The sequence below is a fragment of the Ovis aries genome, chromosome 18 (genome assembly GCF_016772045.2).
Source record: "Ovis aries strain OAR_USU_Benz2616 breed Rambouillet chromosome 18, ARS-UI_Ramb_v3.0, whole genome shotgun sequence".
NCBI lineage: Eukaryota > Metazoa > Chordata > Mammalia > Artiodactyla > Bovidae > Ovis > Ovis aries.
In genome coordinates this window covers 62,520,445-62,542,335 of record NC_056071.1, presented here as the reverse complement: position 1 = coordinate 62,542,335, position 21,891 = coordinate 62,520,445, and the positions used below count along the sequence as shown (strand labels likewise).

The 21,891-nt window shown below is 44.3% G+C and overlaps 1 protein-coding gene across 5 annotated transcripts in view; it reads right to left on the bottom strand.

The window, feature by feature from the left end:
* Positions 1-21,891, bottom strand: part of EML1 (EMAP like 1) — a 197,010-nt gene that overhangs the window by 13,877 nt on the left and 161,242 nt on the right. For 3 of the 5 annotated variants that reach the window (XM_060401922.1, XM_060401921.1, XM_027957389.3), the window contains exons 6-15: positions 19,115-19,244; positions 13,628-13,777; positions 12,624-12,693; positions 8,664-8,774; positions 7,756-7,851; positions 6,185-6,319; positions 5,364-5,463; positions 3,543-3,697; positions 1,231-1,356; positions 653-784 (exon numbers count right to left, since the gene is read on the bottom strand). In XM_060401922.1, coding sequence (XP_060257905.1) covers positions 653-784; positions 1,231-1,356; positions 3,543-3,697; positions 5,364-5,463; positions 6,185-6,319; positions 7,756-7,851; positions 8,664-8,774; positions 12,624-12,693; positions 13,628-13,777; positions 19,115-19,244 — 1,205 coding nt within the window. Of the gene's footprint in view, positions 1-652; positions 785-1,230; positions 1,357-3,542; positions 3,698-5,363; positions 5,464-6,184; positions 6,320-7,755; positions 7,852-8,663; positions 8,775-12,623; positions 12,694-13,627; positions 13,778-19,114; positions 19,245-21,654; positions 21,712-21,891 lie in introns of all 5 variants that reach the window. The other 2 variants (XM_027957388.3, XM_027957387.3) reach the window with 1 other exon arrangement.

The following is a 21,891-nucleotide window of genomic DNA, read 5'->3' as shown; positions in this document are numbered from 1 at the left end:
GGGTATAAACACTGATCTTGCCAAGCCATCTGACTTCTCTGAGCGCCAATCTCCTAATCACCAAAATCAAGGTTAAAAACTTCACTTTGCAAGGCTGCTGTCAGGATGAGCAGTAACACATTGCAAGGCTCAGTATGCAAACAGTGCTCAATAAATGCTGACACTGCTGCCTGGCATGTAGGGAGAGGATCCTTCAGCACTCTGATGTACGATCGGAGTTCCTTTTGCAAACTCAGTTACGTGCTGACTTTAAACTTGACCTGTACCATCAAACTCAAAGTGCAGAGATAAACTGGATGCTGTTAGAACAGCCAATCCATTCCCATCAAAGAGGTGTTCTGTAAATAGAATACAGGCTCCTAACAAGGGTTCCTCAGCTTTTCAGCCAGAAGAGACTACACTCAGGAATCCCAACAACCAATCACAAAGGCATACGTGCTGTCTGAAAAAGCACTGGTAAACTTCAGAAATACATGAATGAGACCCCTTGAGGTGGTGTTTAAAGCAATGTGATTTGAAGGCGATAAATTAAGTGACACTTTCTTTGGGACAAATTTATATCACCATTAATCTCATGCAAAAAAAAAATAATAAACCAATGTGTTGCAGATGAATTTTTATAAGAAAGATGGACTAGGACATGCAGGCCTACCTCTATAACTTTGTCCCAGATGGGCCGGTGGTCAACAGCGTCCCACAGGGTGGCATGCCTGTCGTGCCCACAGGTCAAGAACTGAGGTTTGGAGGCATGGATGGCCAGGCCCCAGAGCTCATCAGTGTGACCCTGCAAAGAACCAAGACAGACGGACGCCCCTGAAACATCACCACCAGCACGCGGGGGCCCCACAGAGCACCACGGCTCACCACAGGCTCTGAAACTGTTCCCATCCACTTCTCTTCCTCCCACTGAACCTGAGGAAGGGGATGTTAATATAAAACACAGGAAGAATCTCCTCTTTGTAATGCCGTCTTATGAAAGTGAAGGTGTTAGTTGCTCAGTCGTATCCGACTCTCTGTGACCCCGTGAACTGTATAGCCTGCCAGGCTCCTCTGTCCATGGGATTCTCCAGGTAAGAATACTGGAGTGGGTTACCATTCCCTTCCCCAAGGGATCCTCCCAACCCAGGGATTGAACCTGGGTCTCCTGTACTGCAGGCAGATTCTTGGCCATCTGAGCCACCAGGGAGGCCCTGACTTATATTCTACAACATGAAGATGCTTGATGCCTACCTGAGTGATGGGTGTGAAGTCCCCCGACAGCGTCCCCTGCAGAACAAAGTTTCTGGTCGTGCCTATCAATATCACATCGCCTTTTCCTTCGGCCACTGTCCGTATGGGGCCAAACTGTTCTGGAATCTGCATGGAAAAGATTTCAGGTGTCAGTTAATTACTAGTTCAAGACATGTGTTTACTTATCATGATAACAGCTCCTATCATAATGACACACACACACACACACACACACGTAACAAGGAGACAAAGTACTTGAGTGAATGATCCAAACCCCAAATCTTATGTTTAAACTCCAAACATTTTATATACCTTAAAAGAATGAGCAAGAGTAAGGTTATTAAAAAAAAAAAAAAAAGGAACAGCTGGGTGTTCTGTGGTGACTTAGATGGGTGGGATGGGGATGGAGGGGTGGCAGGGAGGTCCAAGAGGAGGCGGCCGTATGTATAGGTGAAGCTGAGTCACTTTGTTATACAGCAGAAAATAACACAATGCTGTAAAGAATTATACTCCAACTGGAAAAAAAAAAAAAACCCTACAATGAGGCACTTTTTTTCTGGACAAAATAAAAAAATAAAAAAGACTACTGGGTACTTTACTCTTTACTTGTTATGACTTCTGATAGCAGAAACAGGTAAAATTTAAGGAGTAAGGAATATGTAACACGCTGTAATAAGAGTTCTTAAAAATTTATTGTAACTTGCAACGGTAAATCCTTTGGCAATTTTATTTGGTTTTGAAATCCACTGCTCATGCTGGTATACATGTGATTAAGTGTTAATAAAAATGATTTCAAAATACATCATTCAAGGACAATTTGCTATGATAAAATAAGCAGAGTTTCTTGTACTTTTTCAAAGGAACAAAAATCACAGCCTGGGTCGACTCCAGGCACTGTGGTTCTGGGATGGTAAAGAGTGGCCTGTTCTCATACAAACTTTTTACAAGTAGGTTAGCATAGATCTGAGAAAAGATGATAACAATCCATGCTGATAAAGAATTATAAATACTTAAAAATGGTGAGTATCTTCCATAATACTAGATGAGGCTTTGGATTATTTCTTAGGATTCCAATGCTACTTAGGTTCAAAAAAATGCTGGTCAAATATTATTATAAAAAATGCTACCACAATTAAAGTCTCCATGAAAAGAAAGTGATTTCCAAAACTCACTTCCTTCTTTATGAAGAGCAGTAATCAGCAAAACAAAATTCTCACACTGTCAGAGCAAGTGTGATGATGTCATTTTGCTGTGGGCATCTGAATTAGAAAGCTGTGGTTTTTCCAGTAGTCATGTGCGGATGTGAGAGTTGGACCATGAGAAAGGCTGAGAGCCGAAGAAATGATGCTTTTGAACTGTGGTGCTGGAGGAGACTCTTGAGAGTCCCTTGGACTGCGAGGAGATCCAACCAGTCCATCCTACAGGAAGTCAACCCTGGATATCCACTGAAGGACTGATGCTGAAGCTCCAATACTTTGGCCACCTGATACCAAGAGCTGACTCACTAGAAAAGACTCTGATGCTGGAAAGATTGAGGGCAGGAGGAGAAGCGTGTGATGGAGGATAACACGGTTGGATGGCATCATCAACTCAGTGGATATGAATTTGAGCAAACTCCGGGAGATCGTGAAGGACAGAGGAGCCTGCATGCTGCAGTCCATGGGGTTGCAAAGAGCTTAGCAATTAAGCAACAATAAACTTCTACAAGGTGACCACACTGTGCTAGAGGGGAAGGCCCTCAACCTTCAGACTGACGCCAACCTCGATTTCTGTCTGCTCATAATTTCCCAGGGCCTGGGAAGGAATTTCCCAGCGTGTAGAAGGAATATTGAATTTCTTGCCTCCGCCTCCTATTAGAGTCCAGGGTTGCTAATTAGGTAATAAGGAGGTGAAAGAAATGCCAAAAGAAGTCAGAGCTCTAGAGACAGTGTTGGTGTTCAGTCACATTCAAAGCAGATACTCAGAAAATTAGTTCCAAGTGATGATGTCTCCAAAGCAACATGCTGGCAATTACAGGGAAAAGACAATAAATATTTTAAGGATTAATCAAAACGTGGACGACACTCCCTTATAAGATTGGTTCTATGATAATACTCTAGACGTGGAATGTGACCACCTCACGTTTTATAAATCGAATTCCATTTTAGTAAACTGCCTTCATGATTTTATATAAGATGTTACCCCATTTAGTAAAATTTTATCAGAACAGTTTTCAAAATGGTAAGCAAAAGATTTCGAACTCATAAGGAAACTGGTTGACATCACAGTTTAAGGTTTAAAACGAGTGTCGGCAGTGTGACGTGCTGTCTCACCTCAGTTTTATGAAGCTTCTGGTAATTTCCATCCCAAGAAATGAGCTTGCGGTCCTTCCCTCCTCCTGACACAAGCGTGCCATCCCTTAACATACAAAGTGCGAAAATACCGCCCTCGTGGGCTCCTTGAACCGCGTAGCTTATTCGATTCGTACCTAAACACAACGAGAAAACCACACTTAGTTGTCCAAGGGCTCACCTCTGCCCATCTCATTTTTTTGTTTTGAAATGAGATATTATCAGTTAGAACATCAATGCAGTGTGACTCTATAAAGGATTCAATTTCTACATGTTCTCAGAGCACTAGACAAACATGAGACAAACGTGGAGAGAGGAATTGCTACCCACTCCAGTGTTCCTGCCTGGAGAATTCCACGGACAGAGGAGCCTGGTGGGCTACAGTCCACGGGGCTGCAAAGAGTCGGACACGACTAAGCGGCTAACACAGACAGACATGACTGGGTTACTTTCTAATCAAAGAACTCAGGGCGAGGTGGAGGGGAGGATGAACTGGGAGCCTGGAGTCAGCAGATGTAAACGATCACATATTGGATGGATACAGTTCTACTGTAGAGGGGCAGGGAACTGTATTCAATATCCGCTGACAAACCATGACGGAAAAGAATATGAAAAAGAATACACAGGGCTTCCCTGGTGGCTCAGTGGTAAAGAATTCGATAAAGAATTCGCCTGTCAATGCAGGGGACACGGGTTTGATCCCTGGTCCTGGAAGATCCCACGTGCCTCAGAGCAACGAAGCCTGTGCACCCACAACCACTGAAGCCTGGGTGCCTAGACCCTGTGCTCCGCAACAAGAGAAGCGACCGCAGCACAGGAACAGTAGCTCCCGCTCACCCCAGCTAGAGAATGAAGACTCAGCACGGCCAGAAAAATAATAAAAAGAGGACATATATATATATACACATACATATGTACAACTGAATCTCCTTGCTATATGGCAGAAATTAACAGCATTGTAAACCAACCATACTTCATTAAAATAAATTAAGAAATAATAAAGGAAAACATGCCAAGATGAAGCATATAGTGTGCTGGGTGTCCCTGGACAAGTGGCCTGATTGCTCTGCCTCAGTTTCCTCCTTTGTGTCATGGGGCTGCTGCTTTTCCACGGCACCGCTTTCAGGGTGCAATGAACCCGTGTGTGTACAGAGCCCGTGGCGTTCAGAGTAGCAGCGGTACTACCAAGGTCACCGTGTTAACCCGACATTACCCCGGGTGCTCTGCTTCTGCCTTCACCCCACAACCTAAACACTGAGACCCTGGAGTACAGAGATGGTGCATTTGCTCTATTTTCCTGGCATGTGGTAACACTCATAACTCGACTCAACGTGTTTTTGAGTAAGGAGTCCTTCCTATCACACTGTTTGCCCACTGATGCCCACCTGACTCATCTGTATGCCCAGTGCCCGGCACACGGCTTCGGGCTCACAGTCAACACTCAGTCAACGTCTGCCAAGTGCCGTGTGGACCAGAGGAGTTAAATGCTGTAGAGCTAAATAGTCTTTGATGATTTCATCATTACGAGCTGTTATCAGAGCTCCCCATAAAGTGATTAATTCCATTACAACGTCTTGGGCTTAAAGAACCTTTTGAAACAACAGAAGCCAGCAGCTTACTAGTCTCACTTTTCTCTGTCCTAGTTTTTTTGATTCCAAGTCACACACACACACGTATGTAGGTACCTATGTCCCTTGGAATCAAATAGTAAACTTGGAAATGATATTAACAGACAATGCTTATGGGATTTGGCTTCTTAGAACATTTCCCACAAGAGTCTGCTTGAGGGGCATTGCTTGTTACCTTTTCCCCATACCAGGATGTTGCCACTTGAATCTCCGGTGATGGTGTCACCGTTCTCAGAAAAAGTCACGCAGAGGACGAACTTTGGCTTTTCTTGCTTCTGCAGGATGTTTAAAAAAGAATATATATATATATATATATATACGTAAAATCAAGATATCCTTCTGTTTGTTTTAATAACATTGAGACTCACAGGCACCCCAAGCTGGATGGTGTCAGCTGTCGCTACCACACTGCGTGCCCTTACTTTTCATCCACCATGATGTAAGTTACGCCCTGAGATTATCTGGTCTAAAATATCTGGTACTTACACGGCTGCAGGCAGTTAGAGGAGGGGAGGCTGCTGGAGTGGCTAAGGGGCTGTGTTGCCATGATTACAGTCTGGCCCCGGGATAAAGCAGTCCTCCAACTCAGCCTCTGGGCCCGTAGGGCATCAGGTGCCATGTCGGTGCTCTCATGAGGCCTCAGATGCTGGGCTAAACAGCACCAAGGTTGCCATCACCCTCGGCAGACTTGCACTGCAGTCTCCTGGTCAGCTTCTTCGTTGCTCTTTACAATCAGCAGACCACAGTGAGGGCCATAGCCCTTGGGCACCCTTTCCTGGCTCTTCTCCCTGTATTGGTCCTTCCTTATCAGCATCACCAATGTTATCCATGAGGGGCTCCCCAACTCTATCAGGGATCTCCAGGAATAGTCTTTATCATGACACCCCCACTTTGCCAATTAAATTCTAAGGCTGTGACGCCTCAGAGCTTCCTTAAATGCCAGGGGATCACAAGCACCACTGGTGAAAAATAAAATGAGATGCAATTTCACCTTACCTCAAATAATCCTTGCTTCTTAATAAGGGAGCTTCCTTCTAGCGTCCAGAAGTAGAGGTGGGACTTTCCACAGGTTACGATTATATTGGTGTCGGTGGGGTGGAAATCCGCGGCAAATACAGCTTCGTTCGAACACTTTGCACAAAACAGGAGAATCAGATGTCTCAGATCTCTTGAGACACTTAAGGAAATAAATAAAATCTGAACCACAAATAAGTGACTCATCAGGGTGAACACCAGGCCTCTTGATACTCTCCCCCCCTGAATTCACCTTCTCTAGACACCCCTCCCTGTCTGTTTCCCCCACTGAGCCCTGCGGACAGGACCACTGAGCCTCCTTCTGCACGGGGACTCTCGGGACCTGCATGGAGTGGGCACACAGCCGTGCTCTGGCTGAAGGAGAGGCTGGGACTTAAGAAGTGCAAGCCTCATCCTCATCGAGTGATGGGAAGGGCCCTGGAACCTGGGTCACATTCAGCTCCCCCACTCTGGGCCCGCTTTGGCTGCCATTTGCCTGGTTCTGATCCCCAGGACTCTGCTGGTGGCTTGGTGACCGAGCCTGGCGTCCAGAAGGGGAGCTGGTTCTTTGGCTATCACTTCGCCACCTTCATCCTGCTATCGGTTTTCACGACTTGCACCCTGTTCCCATGAATCTGACCCTGACTGCTCCTTCTCCTTGATAATCCAGTTACACATTCCTAAACCGAGACTGTAACTTGCTCTGATCACTTCCAACCTAAAGACACAGCAAGAACAGAAATACTTGAGCAAAACATAGAAGGCACAGCTATAGCATAAAAACAGGTATGCTCATGCCTTGCTAGAATACCGTCTGCATCCCACACATACAAGAGAGAGAGCTATGTCAGCCAGTAATCCACTGGAGCTCGTAATGTCAGGTAGCTCAGGCGACCCAATGGTAGTTCTATGGTTAGGTCAGTAAGGTGTTCTAAGGCTAATGGATGCCAGGGTGAGAAATCTGAAGTCATTTCTATAAAAATAGACCCAATCATGGTTTTAACAGGAGGAAAGCATGAGAGAGTTTAAGGAAACTTCACTGACATGTTGGGAAGTTCAATGGGCCCCTCTGCAGGAAAAGCCCCACTGGGAGGACCAAGATCTCGCTCCCCCTTCCTGAGTCCACTCAGCTCTGGACAAGCTTCCCTGATCCCCAGGTCCGTGCCTGGCCCTCCGCCTGGGCAGCGGGCACATCTCACTTGTCACCACCCCACCAGTACTTCCTTAACACGTGCGTGAAAGGGGACCTCGGTATTTGTGGATGATGGAAAGAACAGAGCAAGTAAGTGAGGGAGAAAGTGACCACCGGAGTGATGGAGCGAATTAGAAGGGTGGTGGCTGTAAAGGGCGGTGGACGCGAAATCCTTACAGACGCTGTGAAGAAGCAGGAAGCCCACCAGGCCTTGGGAATAAGGGGAAAGGGGCGGGGCCCAAGGGCTTCTAGAGAAGGGGTCCTGCAGGGGGCTGCGGCGGCGACAGAGCCCACGGATCAGGGGAGACAGTTCCACGCGGGAAGCGGACACGGTGGCCCCGCAGCAGGCGTGCTCACAGACCTTGACGTCCGCCAGCCTCTCTTCCTTCTGCCAGTCCCACACGGACAGCACGTGGTCGTTGGAATCGTCCACCGCACAGAGGTTGCTGCCTCCATTCTAGGAAAAAAGGAGGTATTCACAGGAAGACCACACTTGAGAATAAACCAGACTGAGCGTGGTTATAAAGGAACGTAGTTTTACTTTTAATCACGAGTCTGCTACATCTTTATTAAAGTGTATTTACCCATCACTGTGGAGACATGCTTAGGACTTGGGCAGACAGATGGTGGGGACAGGGGAATGTGGGGGTTAACAGGCACAGGAGCAGGAGGGAGCAGTCTGGGGGGACTTCAGTACCGCTTCCGTTAGACCTAGCCTCCCAGGGGCTGCAGAGCTCTTGCACTGGAGGAGACAAGTGTCTGCAGCTCCGGGGCACAGGGCACAGGGCTGGTTATCGTAAGGTTGTATGAGGGCACAGGTGCTGGGGGTGAGGCGCAAGGCATACTGATGTGAACACGTACGTGTTTCTGACTGGCTGAACTAGTGCTTCAAAGGGCGGTTCATCCTGGGAAAGCCTGGGGACCACGAGGCCCCTCCATCCCCTGCTTATGGCCAGGCACTGGGTGGGGATGGCACAGACAGGCAGGGGAAATTCAAGGTCAGGGGAAGCAAGACTGCTCTGTGAGCCTGAGACAGTGCGGCCGCAGGGCCTCTTCTCATCACCATGGAAACGTCTGACTGGGAGCGTGTGGGACCAAGCATGTGCTCCCTCTGACTGAGGGGGCCTGGCAAGCAGGAGGTTTCAGAGTTCAGATCTGGACACACACCTGGGCAGGTACGGGCATGTTAACCTCTCCCTCTTCAACCTTGAGCTGAGTCTCTCCCCCCTGTGTGGACAAAGTTGCAAGACCCACAGGGTTCACACTTACAGATTTTGAGAATGCGATACAGGTGACGGCCCGGTCGAAAAACCCGATTCCAATGACATGCAGCGTATTCAACGTCACGGAATCCCAGATGCGCACATGTGGGGGTAACTGCTGCTTCGGAAGAAAATGCTGGGTCACTCATCGTGCTGGGTCTACAAATTTACCTTTGTATTGACGCTACTTCTACTTTGCCAAAAGTCTTTTTTTTTAATGCTATTTCCCCCCAGGTCTCTGTTTTATCCTTTTATTTTGTAAGGCTTTATTTCAAATCAGTTTGACATTTACATGCAAATTATTAAAGTAATTTTTTTTTTTTTTTTTGGCTATACCACACGGCCTGTGGGATCTTAGTTCCCTGACCAGGGATTGAACCCATGCTCCCTGCATTGGAGGTACAGTCTTAACCATGGGGCCACCAAGGAAGTCCCAAAAGTGTTTTTTTTTTAAATGCACTTAAGACTCTGTGTTTTTACAATACATAAAATGTTCCCAATATCTCACAATAAACTGGAAAATTCTGAAAGAGATGGGAATACCAGACCACCTGACCTGCCTCTTGAGAAGTCTGTATGCAGGTCAGGAAGCAACAGTTAGAACTGGACATGGAACAACACACTGGTTCCAAAATAGGGAAAGGAGTATGTCGGGGCTGTATATTGTCACCCTGCTTATTTAACTTCTATGCAGAGTAAACCATGAGAAATGCTGGGCTGGATGAAGCACAAGCTGGAATCAAGATTGCCAGGAGAAATATCAATAACCTCAAATATGCAGATGACACCACCCTTATGGCAGAAAGTGAAGAACTAAAGAGCCTCTTGATGAAAGTGAAAGTGGAGAGTGAAAAAGTTGGCTTAGAGATCAACATTCAGAAAACGAAGATCATGGCATCCGGTCCCATCACTTCATGGCAAATAGATGGGGAAACAGTGAAAACAGTGGCTGACTTTATTTTTCTGAGCTCCAAAATCACTGCAGATGGTGATTGCAGCCATGAAATTAAGAGACGCTTACTCCTTGGAAGGAAAGTTATGACCAACCTAGATAGCGTATTAAAAAGCAGACTTTACTTTGTCAATAAAGGTCTGTCTAGTCAAGACTATAGTTTTTCCAGTAGTCATGTATGGATGTAAGAGTTGGACTATAAAGAAAGCTGAGTGCCAAATAATTGATGCTTTTGAACTGTGGTGTTGGAGAAGACTCTTGAGAGTCCCTTGGACTGCAAAGAGATCCAACCAGTCCATCCTAAAGGAAAATCAGTCCTGGGTGTTCATCGGAAGGACCGATGTTGAAGCCGAAACTCCAATATTTTGGCTACCTGATGCGAAGAGCTGACTCATTTGAAAAGACCCTGATGTTGGGAAAGATTGAGGGCAGGAGGAGAAGGGGATGACAGAGGATGAGATGGTTAGATGGTATCACCGACTCAATGGACATGAGTTTGGGTAAGCTCTGGGAGTTGGTGATGGACAGGGAGGCCTGGCGCGCTGAGGTTCATGGGGTCATAAACAGTCGGACACAACTGAGCGACTGACCTGAACTGAACTGAATATCTTCAGGAGGTCATGGCTCCTGTGGCCAATTTAACTGTAGGGGAGGTCTACCAAGTTTTAGGGGCTTCTCTGGTGGCTCAGATGGTAAAGAATCTGCCTGCAATGCAGGAGACCCAGGTTGGATACTTGGGTGGGGAAGATCCCCTGGAGAAGGGAATGGCAACCCACTCCAGTATTCTTGCCTGGAGAATTCCATGGACAGAGGAGGCTGGCAGGCTACAGTCCATGGGGCCACAGAGTCAGACACAAATGAACAACTAATACCAAGTTTCAAACTTCCAACAGTCGATTCTTGATAACTGTCCCACAGGAACTGATATTCCCATTTATATATCTAAAGCATCTGAATTTTAAAACTGAAAAATGACAAAGAAAATGGAGTCTCATGTAAGGGTTATTCTTTTAACGTTTGTATTGCCACTAAGGGGTAAGCATGTTTAAATTCATCATGATGACTACCACCAGTGGTATTAAGAACCTCACATTCTTGGGCCCCACAGGAAATTGATAATACACAAATACAAACTTAGAATGGTTATGATTAGTTCAAAACTTTCTCAGCTATGATAATTTTCCTCTTCCTTAATAGAAGAAAGCATCACAGAATCACCAGCAGATTTATCAAGAAAAGGACTAGCTTTGTACAACGGACAGCGGAACTGGGTTCTAGTCTGGATTTGTCTCTAAGCAGCTGGATGTTCGCAGACAGTCACTTGGCCTCTCTGGACTTCACTTGTAAATGGACAGGAATAGCTCAGCTATTCAGAGGGCTCTAAGGTTCCATCTAGTCAAGGCTATGGTTTTTCCAGTAGTCATGTATGGATGTGAGAGTTGGACTGTGAAGAAGGCTGAGCGCCAAAGAATTGATGCTTTTGAACTGTGGTATTGGAGAAGACTCCTGAGAGTCCCTTGGACTGCAAGGAGATCCAACCAGTCCATTCTGAAGGAGATCAGCCCTGGGTGTTCTTGGGAAGGAATGATGCTAAAGCTGAAACTCCAGTACTTCGGCCACCTCATGCGAAGAGTTGACTCATTGGAAAAGACTCTGATGCTGGGAGGGATTGGGGGCAGGAGAAGAAGGGGACGACAGAGGATGAGATGGCTGGATGGCATCATTGACTCGATGGACGCGAGTCTGAGTGAACTCCGGGAGTTGGTGATGGACAAGGAGGCCTGGCGTGCTGCGATTCATGGGGTCACAAAGAGTCGGACATGACTGAGCGACTGAACTGAACTGAACTGAAGGTTCTGATTCCATTTCAAGGCCAGAAACTGAAATACACAGTTCATCCACTAGAGGGAGGAACAAAGGATTTACTACTGATCTCGAATAACTTTTAAAGGTCATTTAGCATTAAAAAAAAAAAAGAAGACGACTCTTCCCTGTGTGCTTACAGAATAGCAGTCTGATTTCCATTGTTCCTGTTACCTCCTTTCAAGTGTAGGATTTTAATGGAAAATAGCATAAATATTTAAATTTTGATGTTATTAAAATACTTTCTGGAAAATGGTAGCACTCATGATAAAAATGGAAATACTTAACGTAATTAGTTTCAGATTATACATTGTGCATTGATAGACTATACAGAAACAGACATCAGAAAAGTTACTAGATGTTTTGGATAAAACATAACAATGACCACAGATTGCGGTAAATAAGTGGAAGCCAGTTTTGAATTGCTGTATTTGCCAAATTATACTAGCTCCTTCTCTGATTCCTTAAAATAAAAACTGAAGTCTTTGCTCATACAATTTTGCAAAAATCCTTCCAGCAGCCCTTGTGGATGACATATAGACACAAACTCCATGTATTAAAGTCATGATAACAAGGGACTCATTCACTGAAGAGGCAAAATGCCCCACAGTCAAATGATTATTTTTCAGGATTCTAACTTAACATGTTAATGTTTATCACATGAGTAAATAAGTATCGGAAGAATTAATGAATTCTTAGGCAAGAACAATGCTATTTAAAAATTAGCTGAACTGAACATGAGCTCAAGGGTTTTTTAATTTTAAGGTCAGTGTAAGAATTTTCATTTGCAATAAAAATTCAAATTGAGGGATTCAATTCAAATTTGAGCTTCCCAGGTGGTGGTGCTAGTGGTAAAGAGCCCACCTGGCAATGCAGGAGATGTAGGAGACATGGGTTCGATCTCTGGGTGGGGAAGATCTCCTGGAGGAGGGAATGGCCACCCACTCCAGTATTCCTGCCTGGAGAATCCCACGGACAGAGGATCCTGGTGGGCTACAGTCCGTGGGGTTGCAGAGTTGGACACGACTGAAGCAACTGGGCATGCACAATCACAGACATTATATCTAAGCAGGCTTATTCATCAGCAAAATATTTGCAAAACAATCATTTTGTGTTACCAGTCCATTACAAAAACATGAAAAGACCACTCACTTTTCCATCCTTGGATGTGCCTGCAACTTGTCCTGTGGCTATTGTGACCCTATCGGGGTGAACTGCAAGGCTAAAAAGAGATCTTCATAAAACATCTGTTCTTAGATAAGTCCCAACTCAAGTTTTCATAGTTTCATTTACCTATATTAATAATGTGTCTATGTTGATTAAACGTTCAGACTGTGAAAAAAAAAACCAAAACCCAAACAAACCAAACAAAGAAAACACAAAACATCTACTCTTTTAAAGGTAAGCTTCACTTTTCCCTTGCTCAAATATACTCTGGTCAAAAATTTAAATGTGAGAAATATACAGTGTCCGACTTCTTACACACTCTTGATAAATTCTCTGAGCTTCCAAAGACCTTAGACAATTGGTACATATTTCATTTCATCTTCATTTCTTTATCTATAGGGAACTACCAAACTCAAGGGAAAAGCATTGTGATTGGGAAATACCACTTCAATCTCAGAACTGCTTAATTAGTGTACGGTCATTATTAAGAAGTCATTTTGAGTCCATCAAACAGCAAAGACATCACCTTTTTTTCAACAGGATTTTTATAACTGATCAGGGACTTAGGACAAATAGAAATAACATAAACCCATCTACTCATCCACCCATCTTTCCAAGATATAAAATCACTACCAAAGGTATAAATGAATTATAGGAATAGCAGACCCAGCCAGAAACAAGAGGCAAAACATTTTTATTAAAAACTGCACACCCGAATTAGAAGCCATTAGCACGAGAAGACCTCCAGATAGGGGAGCTATTTGTTTACGTAACACGGCTGTTTAAGACAATGTGTCACGAGAATAGAAAACCAAAGAATGGGTCTTAGGGCACCAGGGAGCCAGAAGACAGGCCAGAGCACAAACAAGAGCTGTTCTCAAAGAACCCGTTTTCTCAGCTCTCTCTGCTTCTCTGTAGTTCTATCCATCATGGAACCCTTTCTGCCAATACCCTTCGCACAAGCACAGGCATTGGTTTGGAGGACTCACCACTTCACGTCGTCATTATGGCCCGCGTAATGCCTCTGAAGCTGCTCCTCCACGTTGTACAGCACAACCACCGACGCGATGAAATAGACAGTCTCGCCCGTCGGGAGCAAGTACAGGTTATTACGGCAGTCTCGACCCCTGTACCCGTAGCTTCGTGTACGTCAAGATAAAACTTGCCTTCTTTTAGGAGCTAACAAAACATCAGCTTTCTTCAGCTGGCACAGGGACTACATTTCTATGTGACTGTTACCATAAATTTCACTAATTTAAAGAAGACTAAATTTGAAATAATCTGTGCCAAATATTCAATACATTGGACCCCCTCAATAGGCAGGCAATAAAGTTGCAAATGGTAATTGATGTAGTGGTAATTGCTGATATTTTTTTTAACAATACAAAGGTGTGGGTTTTTTGAAAGTATGTATTATAATATGACCTGGTAGCTCAGCTGGTAAAGAATTTGCCTGCAATGAGGGAGACCCCAGTTTGATTTCTGGGTCAGGAAGATCCGCTGGAGAAGGGATAAGCCACCCATTACAGTATTCTTGGGCTTCCCTGGTGGCTCAGCTGGTAAAGAATCTGCCTGCGATGCGGGGGACCTGGGTTCGACTCAGCTTGATGAAACATGGTGATTTGCTGTTCTCCTGCTAACAGGAAGTGGATCAGACGCTTGTGTAATAACTAGGAAGTGAACTCCTCAATCTGGCGTATCAGTCACGGATCCAGGAAATCCGTGGCCAGGGCCTACACTGCTTTGCTGAGCTGCTGAAATCTTACATGGATGCGTTTTCCTCACACCTAGGTGGGGTTTAAGTTTTTCCCAAGCTGGTCTCCTGAAAGGCCGGTGAGCATAACATTCTGTTAGAGGTACTATCCTGACTGTAGAATCAAAGACACCTGAAGGGTGACTAGACACTAATTCCCCAAGAATGCTGGGCTACTCTGCTCATGTTTTTCTCTTTCCTTTCTGCTGCCTCTCTTGCGTACCATTTATTCTAGTCACCCTACTACTTGCTGAGACCTGCTGGACCATGACCACAGTCTAGAATGCGTCCACTTGCCGTCTTGAATCTAACTTTTAAAGCCAAGGGCTTGCTTCTGGAACTAGAATTGAAAGGAAGAACAGGGCCACTGAGTCTTGTCACCTTCGAACTCTCCACGTTATCATCATCCTGAGGCACACACCTGCTACAGGGGACCTGAAACTGCCGTCACGCTGGAGCGGAAGGAGAGAGGCTCAGCCTGGTTCTAGAATCATGGCTGGGAGATTACTTGAATCCTATTATGGTCAGTGGCTTCTGTAGCTTGTTTGGAAAACGAAACATATCTGACGGTGTCATGTGCGTGCAGGCGTTCCCAGTTGTGTCCGACTCTTTGCAACCACGTGGACTGCAGCCCACCAGGCTCCTCTGCCTGTGGGATTTTCCAGGCAACAATACTGGAGAGGGTTGCCATTTCCTACTCCAGTGGATCATCCTGACCCAGAGATCAAACCCAACTCTCTGGCGTCTCCTGCATTGGCAGGTGGATTCTTAAGCACTCAGTTCAGTTCAGTTCAGTCGCTCACTTCTGTTTGACTCCTTGCGACTAGCAGGAGCTCACCCAAACTCATGTGCATTGAGTTGGTGATGCCATCCAGCCATCTCATCCTCTGTTGTCCCCTCCTCCTCCTGCCCCCAATCCCTCCCAGCATCAAGGTCTTTTCCAATGAGTCAGACACTCTTCGCATGAGGTGGCCAAAGTATTAGAGTTTCAGCTTCAGCATCAGTCCTTCCAATGAACATCCAGGACTGATCTCCTTTAGGATGGACTGGTTGGATCTCCTTGCAGTCCAAGGGACTCTCAAGAGTCTTCTCCAACACCACAGTTCAAAAGCATCAATTCTTCGGTGCTCAGCTTTCTTCACAGTCCAACTCTCACATCCATACATGACCACAGGAAAAAACATAGCCTTGACTAGACAGACCTTAGTCGGCAAAGTAATGTCTCTGCTTTTTAATTTGCTATCTAGGTTGGTCATAACTCTCCTTCCAAGGAGTAAGCGTCTTTTAATTTCATGGCTGCAGTCACCATCTGCAGTGATTTTGGAGCCCCCAAAAATAAAGTCTGACACTGTTTCCACTCTTTCCCCATCTATTCCCCATGGAGTGATGGGACCAGATGACATGATCTTCGTTTTCTGAATGTTGAGCTTTAAGCCAACTTTTTCACTCTCCTCTTTCACTTTCATCGTGAGGCTTTTAGTTCTTCTTCACTTTCTGCCATAAGGGTGGTGTCATCTGCATATCTGAGGTTACTGATATTTCTCCCGGAAATCTTGATTCCAGCTTGTGTTTCTTCCAGTCCAGCATTTCTCATGATGTACTCCGCATAGAAGTTAAATAAGCAGGGTGACAATATACAGCCTTGATGTACTCCTTTTCCTATTTGGAACCAGTGTGCTGTTCCATGTCCAGTTCTAACTGTTGCTTCCTAACCTGCATACAGGTTTCTCAAGAGGCAGGTCAGGTGGTCTGGTATTCCCATCTCTTTCAGAATCTTCCACAGTTTATTGTGATCCACATAGTCAAAGGCTTTAGCATAGTCAATAAAACAGAAATAGGTGTTTTTCTGGATCTCTCTTGCTTTTTTGATGATCCAGCGGATGTTGGCAACTTGATCTCTGGTTCCTCTGCCTTTTCTAAAAACCAGCTTGAACATCTGGAAGTTCATGGTTCATGTATTGCTGAAGCCCGGCTTGGAGAATTTTGAGCATTACTTTACTAGCATGTGAGATGAGTGCAACTGTGTGGTAGTTTGAGCATTCTTTCGCATTGCCTTTCTTTGGGATGGGAATGAAAACGGACCTTTTCCAGTCCTGTGGCCACTGCTGAGTTTTCCAAATTTGCTGGCATATTGAGTGCAGCACTTTCACAGCATCACCTTTTAGGATTCAAAATAGCTCAACTGGAATTTCATCACCTCCACTAGCTTTGTTCGTAATGATGCTTTCTAAGGCCCACTTGACTTCACATTCCAGGATGTTTGGCTCTAGATGAGTGATCACACCATCGTGATTATCTGGGTCGTGAAAATCTTTTTTGTACAGTTCTTCTGTGTATTCTTGCCACCTCTTCTTAATATCTTCTGCTTCTGTTAGGTCATTACCATTTCAGTCCTTTATTGAGCCCATCTTTGCATGAAATGTTCCCTTGGTATCTAATTTTCTTTGTATCTAATTTTCTGTTCTTGGTATCTAATTTTCTGTTGTTTTCCTCTATTTCTTTGCATTGCTTGCTGAGGAAGGCTTTCTTTTCTCTCCCTGCTATTCTTTGGAACTCTGCATTCAGATGCTTATATCTTTCCTTTTTGCTTCTCTTCTTTTCACAGCTATTTGTAAGGCCTCCTCAGATAGCCATTTTGCTTTTTTGCATTTCTTTTCCATGGGAATGGTCTTTACCACTAGCACCACCTGGAAAACCCTCTGACTATGTTAAGTGGCTATATTGTTTCAAATACTAAGCAGTATGAGGTTATAAATCCTATTCTAAGAGAAAAAAGTTGAGTTTTGACATTCTTTATATTTTAAAGTATTTAAAAAGAAAATCTGCAGATACTGGTAAATGACTTTCATGTCTAAGTTATAAACCAATTCTGAGTTTACTGCTTATTGTAAACTGGCAGCTATGTATTTCACTTAAAACATTTTTTTTTACATTATAAAAAATACCTGTAAAAGGTGTGAACAGTATACATGTATATATGAAGTTACCTGGTTGTCTAGTGGTTAGGTCTCTGGGCTCTCACTGCCATGGCAAGTGAAAGTATTAGTCGTCACTTGTGTCTGACTGCGACCCCATGGACTGCAGCCTTCCAGGCTCCTCTGTCCATAAAATTCTCTGGCAAAGAATATTGGAGTGAGTTGCCATTCCCCTCTCCAGGGGATCTTCCCGACTCAGGGATGGAACCCAGGTCTTCTGCATTGCCGGCAGAATCTTTACCATCTGACCCACCAGGGAAGCTCATGTATCTATATATCAATCAATATAAGGTAATAAATTTAGGTCCTCCTTGTTCTAACCATCCACAGCTTCTCAGGGATAATAACCTGTTAAGACTTTAGCATATATGCTTCCAACGCTTGAAAACTATTTCCGAGCGAAACACCACGTGAACTTGGACGTGAAAACTCACCATTTATCTGCTGCAAATCCCACTGGTTCCCACCTTTTAAAATATGAGTTGGGAGCAGGTTGAACAACTGTGTCTTGAATACTGTTTCAGATTTGATTTAACCAATTCAAACAATCAGTGACCTAAAGAAGAATGGGGTCCCTTTTCATGTGCCAATACAGATGGCAAAATGGGTGCAGGTAGGTGAACACTTGGCGGCATCTGAATCCGAAAAAAAAAAAAAATTGTTTTGAGAAATTTAGGTACAGAAATAATTGCAAGAAATTTCCAAGGAATATGACTTTATAACTTCAAACAGTAATTCTTCTAACTGAAATAACAATAGCTTCAGTTTAAACCAACTTCATGTCATTTGTTGCGAGGGTTTGGCATTAAACTGGTATTCAATAATAGCTGTTTGAAGGTGAAGAAAGGATTCTTGTTCTTTGTCTTAAAGTCTTCATGGACTGGATGGTGGCCTCTGTGGGTTTCTAAAGTAAAACAAAATAGTAAAAAACCAAACCAAAACAAAACAAAACACTTCACCTTCTTTCACAGGCTCTATTTCTTGATTTCTTGTCCTTCTTTTATTCCCTCCTTGGTACTCCATTCACTTTCCCAAGCCTCATATTATGAAGATTCTAGCAGCTTTATTTCAAGAACGCTAGTCATGTGGCTGACTCAGGTTTCTGTGGCCTGGATTTTGTGAGAGCGTTTTCCTTTTTCCCAGTGGTATTATGTTGATGCTACGTGTCCATTTAACTGAAGCCATACATTGTATTGTATTCCTTTCATTTAGTACTGAGTCCATACTCATGTTCAATTAGTCACTGTTTCTTTCTTTTTTTTTTTTTTTTGCCTTTTTAAATTGATGTATAGTTGATAGTGTTCTTGCCTGGAGAATCCCAGGGATGGTGGAGCCTGGTGGGCTGCCGTCTATGGGGTCGCACAGAGTCGGACACGACTGAAGCGACTTAGCAGCAGCATAGTTGATTTACAATGTTAAGATCCCACCCTGTGGCACGTGGGATCTTAGTTCCTCAGTCACAGATTGAACCCATACCCCCTGCATTGGAAGGCAAAGTCTTAACCCCTGGACTACCAGCAAAGTCCCTAGTCACTGTTAGCTTGAAGTTAAGATTCCCAAGGTTGGCCAAAGCCCTGCTTGGTTGAGGTGGAATGCTAGTCCTTCCTTCCAGGGAGTCCCTCTTTCTTTCTTTGGGTTTAAAAACTTTTTGCTGTCATGGTTTAGTTTTATGGGTTTCTACAACTTAATTTCAATAAACGCACTCATCAACTGATGACTTCAGGTCAGACTTAATGAATAAAGGATACACCCATTCCAGCTTCAGTCTCTTGGTTGGCAGTTCTACTTTTGCTTCCAAATTGTAAGAATCCACTTGATCTTTGGGCATGTACATGGTAACAGGGCGTCCACGAAGAAACATTTTTACATATCCTTCTTCTACGAAGAGAACAAACACGTCAGTAAGACACCTTGGTGCCTAGGGTACCTGAAAAAAAGTTATATTTTCTCCATCCTTTCAATGCAAAAGTAGAAACGTTGCCCTTTGTGTCATTTCTGGTTAAAATCCTAGGGAAAACTAACTAAAACACAAACAGTTTGAAACAAAAATGTTCACCTTGTTTGCCTTTGACATTCTGCTTACTTAAATAATGTGAGAAATTATAATAGGCAGAAAATAATTAGATTCCAATAATTATTTTCCATGAGAGATTTTAGTGCCTATAGGTTCTTTATTATCAGGAGGGGGAAAATGCCACCCCAAAAAATTACAACTAACACAAGAAATCCACTTAAATTTTTTTTTTTATTGAGTTCAATGGATATACAATTGCAGTATCAAAATTCATAAAATATCTTTCAGTATTTAAATTGGTTTGTTATAGTGCAATGTAAAAATGTGTCTTTATGTATCTTTCACACTGGATAATTCAAGTGTAAAGGGCACGAAACCGGCAGAAGTACATGCTGGGATGCATGCAAAAAGGAAAATGCTCAAAGAAAAGCTAGAAATAGAAAAAAAAAAGAACAAAAGACCCATTAGAGAGAGAAGCTGGGGAATAAACCTCTCTAGAACAAACATTTTTATAACAAAATCACTTCTGAATCTTTAATAAATTATAGGGATGAAAGTAAAATCCACTAATACATCAACAAGGGGCCACTCCTGAACTTTAAACAAAAACAAACAATATAGGATTTTCTGGCTACAGTTTTCAAGATATAATAAGGCCAAAGAAAATGTCTTGTGAGCTCTTGATGAATTCTGTTTGGATTCAGAACTCACTGCATTCTGATGCTTCACTGCAGATCAAAGGACTGGGCCCCTTAGTGGCGTTTAAATTGGGCAGTTGGGGCTGTACCATAACTCAACAGAAAAATTATGCCCAGAGAGGAAACCGCTAAGGAAGTCATAAAATAATTATAATGTTGTAAGTACCACATTCACGAATTAGTTTTGTAAGCCTTATTCCTGAGGATTTTCAGATAAAGCCACATGCGATATTGCCTAAAAACTGAGAGGCCACTGCACTTTTACGGTGTGCGTGCAATTCAGGTCTTAGATGCATGCATGTGACACGCTCTCCACTCTGCATATTAAATCTGACTTTTAAGTAAAAATCAACATGTGTTCACTCTTGCACAGTGTGCCAGCTGCCGTGTTCTGTGATGCTCCTGTGACAGTGCTCCTCACTAGGCTCCATCCTCCCCAGTTCCACTGGGAGGAGCCCATCTGAGGCCCCCAGGGCTGCAGGCTTTTGTACGGACCCCCCCCTACTCTGGTCATCGTAGCTACCAAACCCATGAAGGCCCACACTGGATTCAGGATCCTTCTGCTCACCTACCTGCTGGACCCAGCGCTCTAAATGCCCTGCCCCCTCTTCCCGTATATGACATCACTGGCCACAACTGCCCCCCACCCGGGGGTCCTTCTCTGTCTCTGCCACCTACACACCCACCCGCTCTGTGCACCTACCCATGCTCGCCTCACCCGGCCCCTTCCCTTCCTTCATCCCTCAACCAAATCTCAGCTCTTCAGACGGTGTGGCCATCACAGCTGAAGACCCTAAAAACACTCAGTAGATCAATGGAAGAGGGACAAAGAGGGGCGGGTGTGATGGCTTAAATGACAAGTGATTCCATGAATTCTCTTTGTAAGAGGGGAATCACGGAGTGCAGATTCAGAATAAAGGGAATATAATGTCACCCTGCAGCACATATCAAAAGCCTTGTACAGGTGTATGCAATTCATATAGATGGAATATCTACTTGAGTATATCATTACGTGCTGGAGAAGTCCTTATGACAGATTTACTTAATGGGCAAATCTACGTCACTGGACCGAGAAGAAAAGCTCTGGAGTTAGCCTTGGCACTGTTCTGGACAGCTAAGTCAGACCTCCTACATCTTAAAAAAAAAAACAAAAAACCAACAAAACGCAGCGAGGGAAAGCAATCTTTGCTTGCTTGTTCTTTTTTTCAGGCATGTTAGGATAACAGCACACAACCCCCAAACCCAGAGGTGCCAGAGGGAGCGGCCAGCAGCAGTGCAGGTTCCAGAAACGGGGCATCCAGGGCTCGCCCTATAGCTCTCTTGACATTCATACAGATTTTAAAAAGAGTTCTTGTCATCAGCCAATCATCACCGGAGGTCTAGTTTTTAGCTCCTCAGTCAGACCCGCCCAAGTAAATGCTCAGGACTGCTTTGAACGTCCAATAACCCCATGTGGTTTGCATCACAAAGCATTTTCATACAAGGAGGGTAGCTGGTGGCCTGTATGAAAAGAGTTTCTGCAGCCTGGGGCGCAGCTTTGCTCAGAGAGCTATGAGGTTTCAGAAATGCCGCCTACCTTTGCAGTGTGTCACCCGGCGTTTCCCTTGGGATTTCGGAGACAGAGACAGAAGTGCTGGGTAAAGAGATGAGGGGGCACTGCAAGAGTGACTGGCCTGCCTGCAGGGGGCGCTCTTGAGCCCCACAGGCCCAGAGGTTCCCCCACCCCCACCGCTAGAAAAACCTGGACACATTTCAGGGGTTCTGACAAGTGCACACCAGACCTACTCTGCAGGCTGAGGGCGATTACATTTTC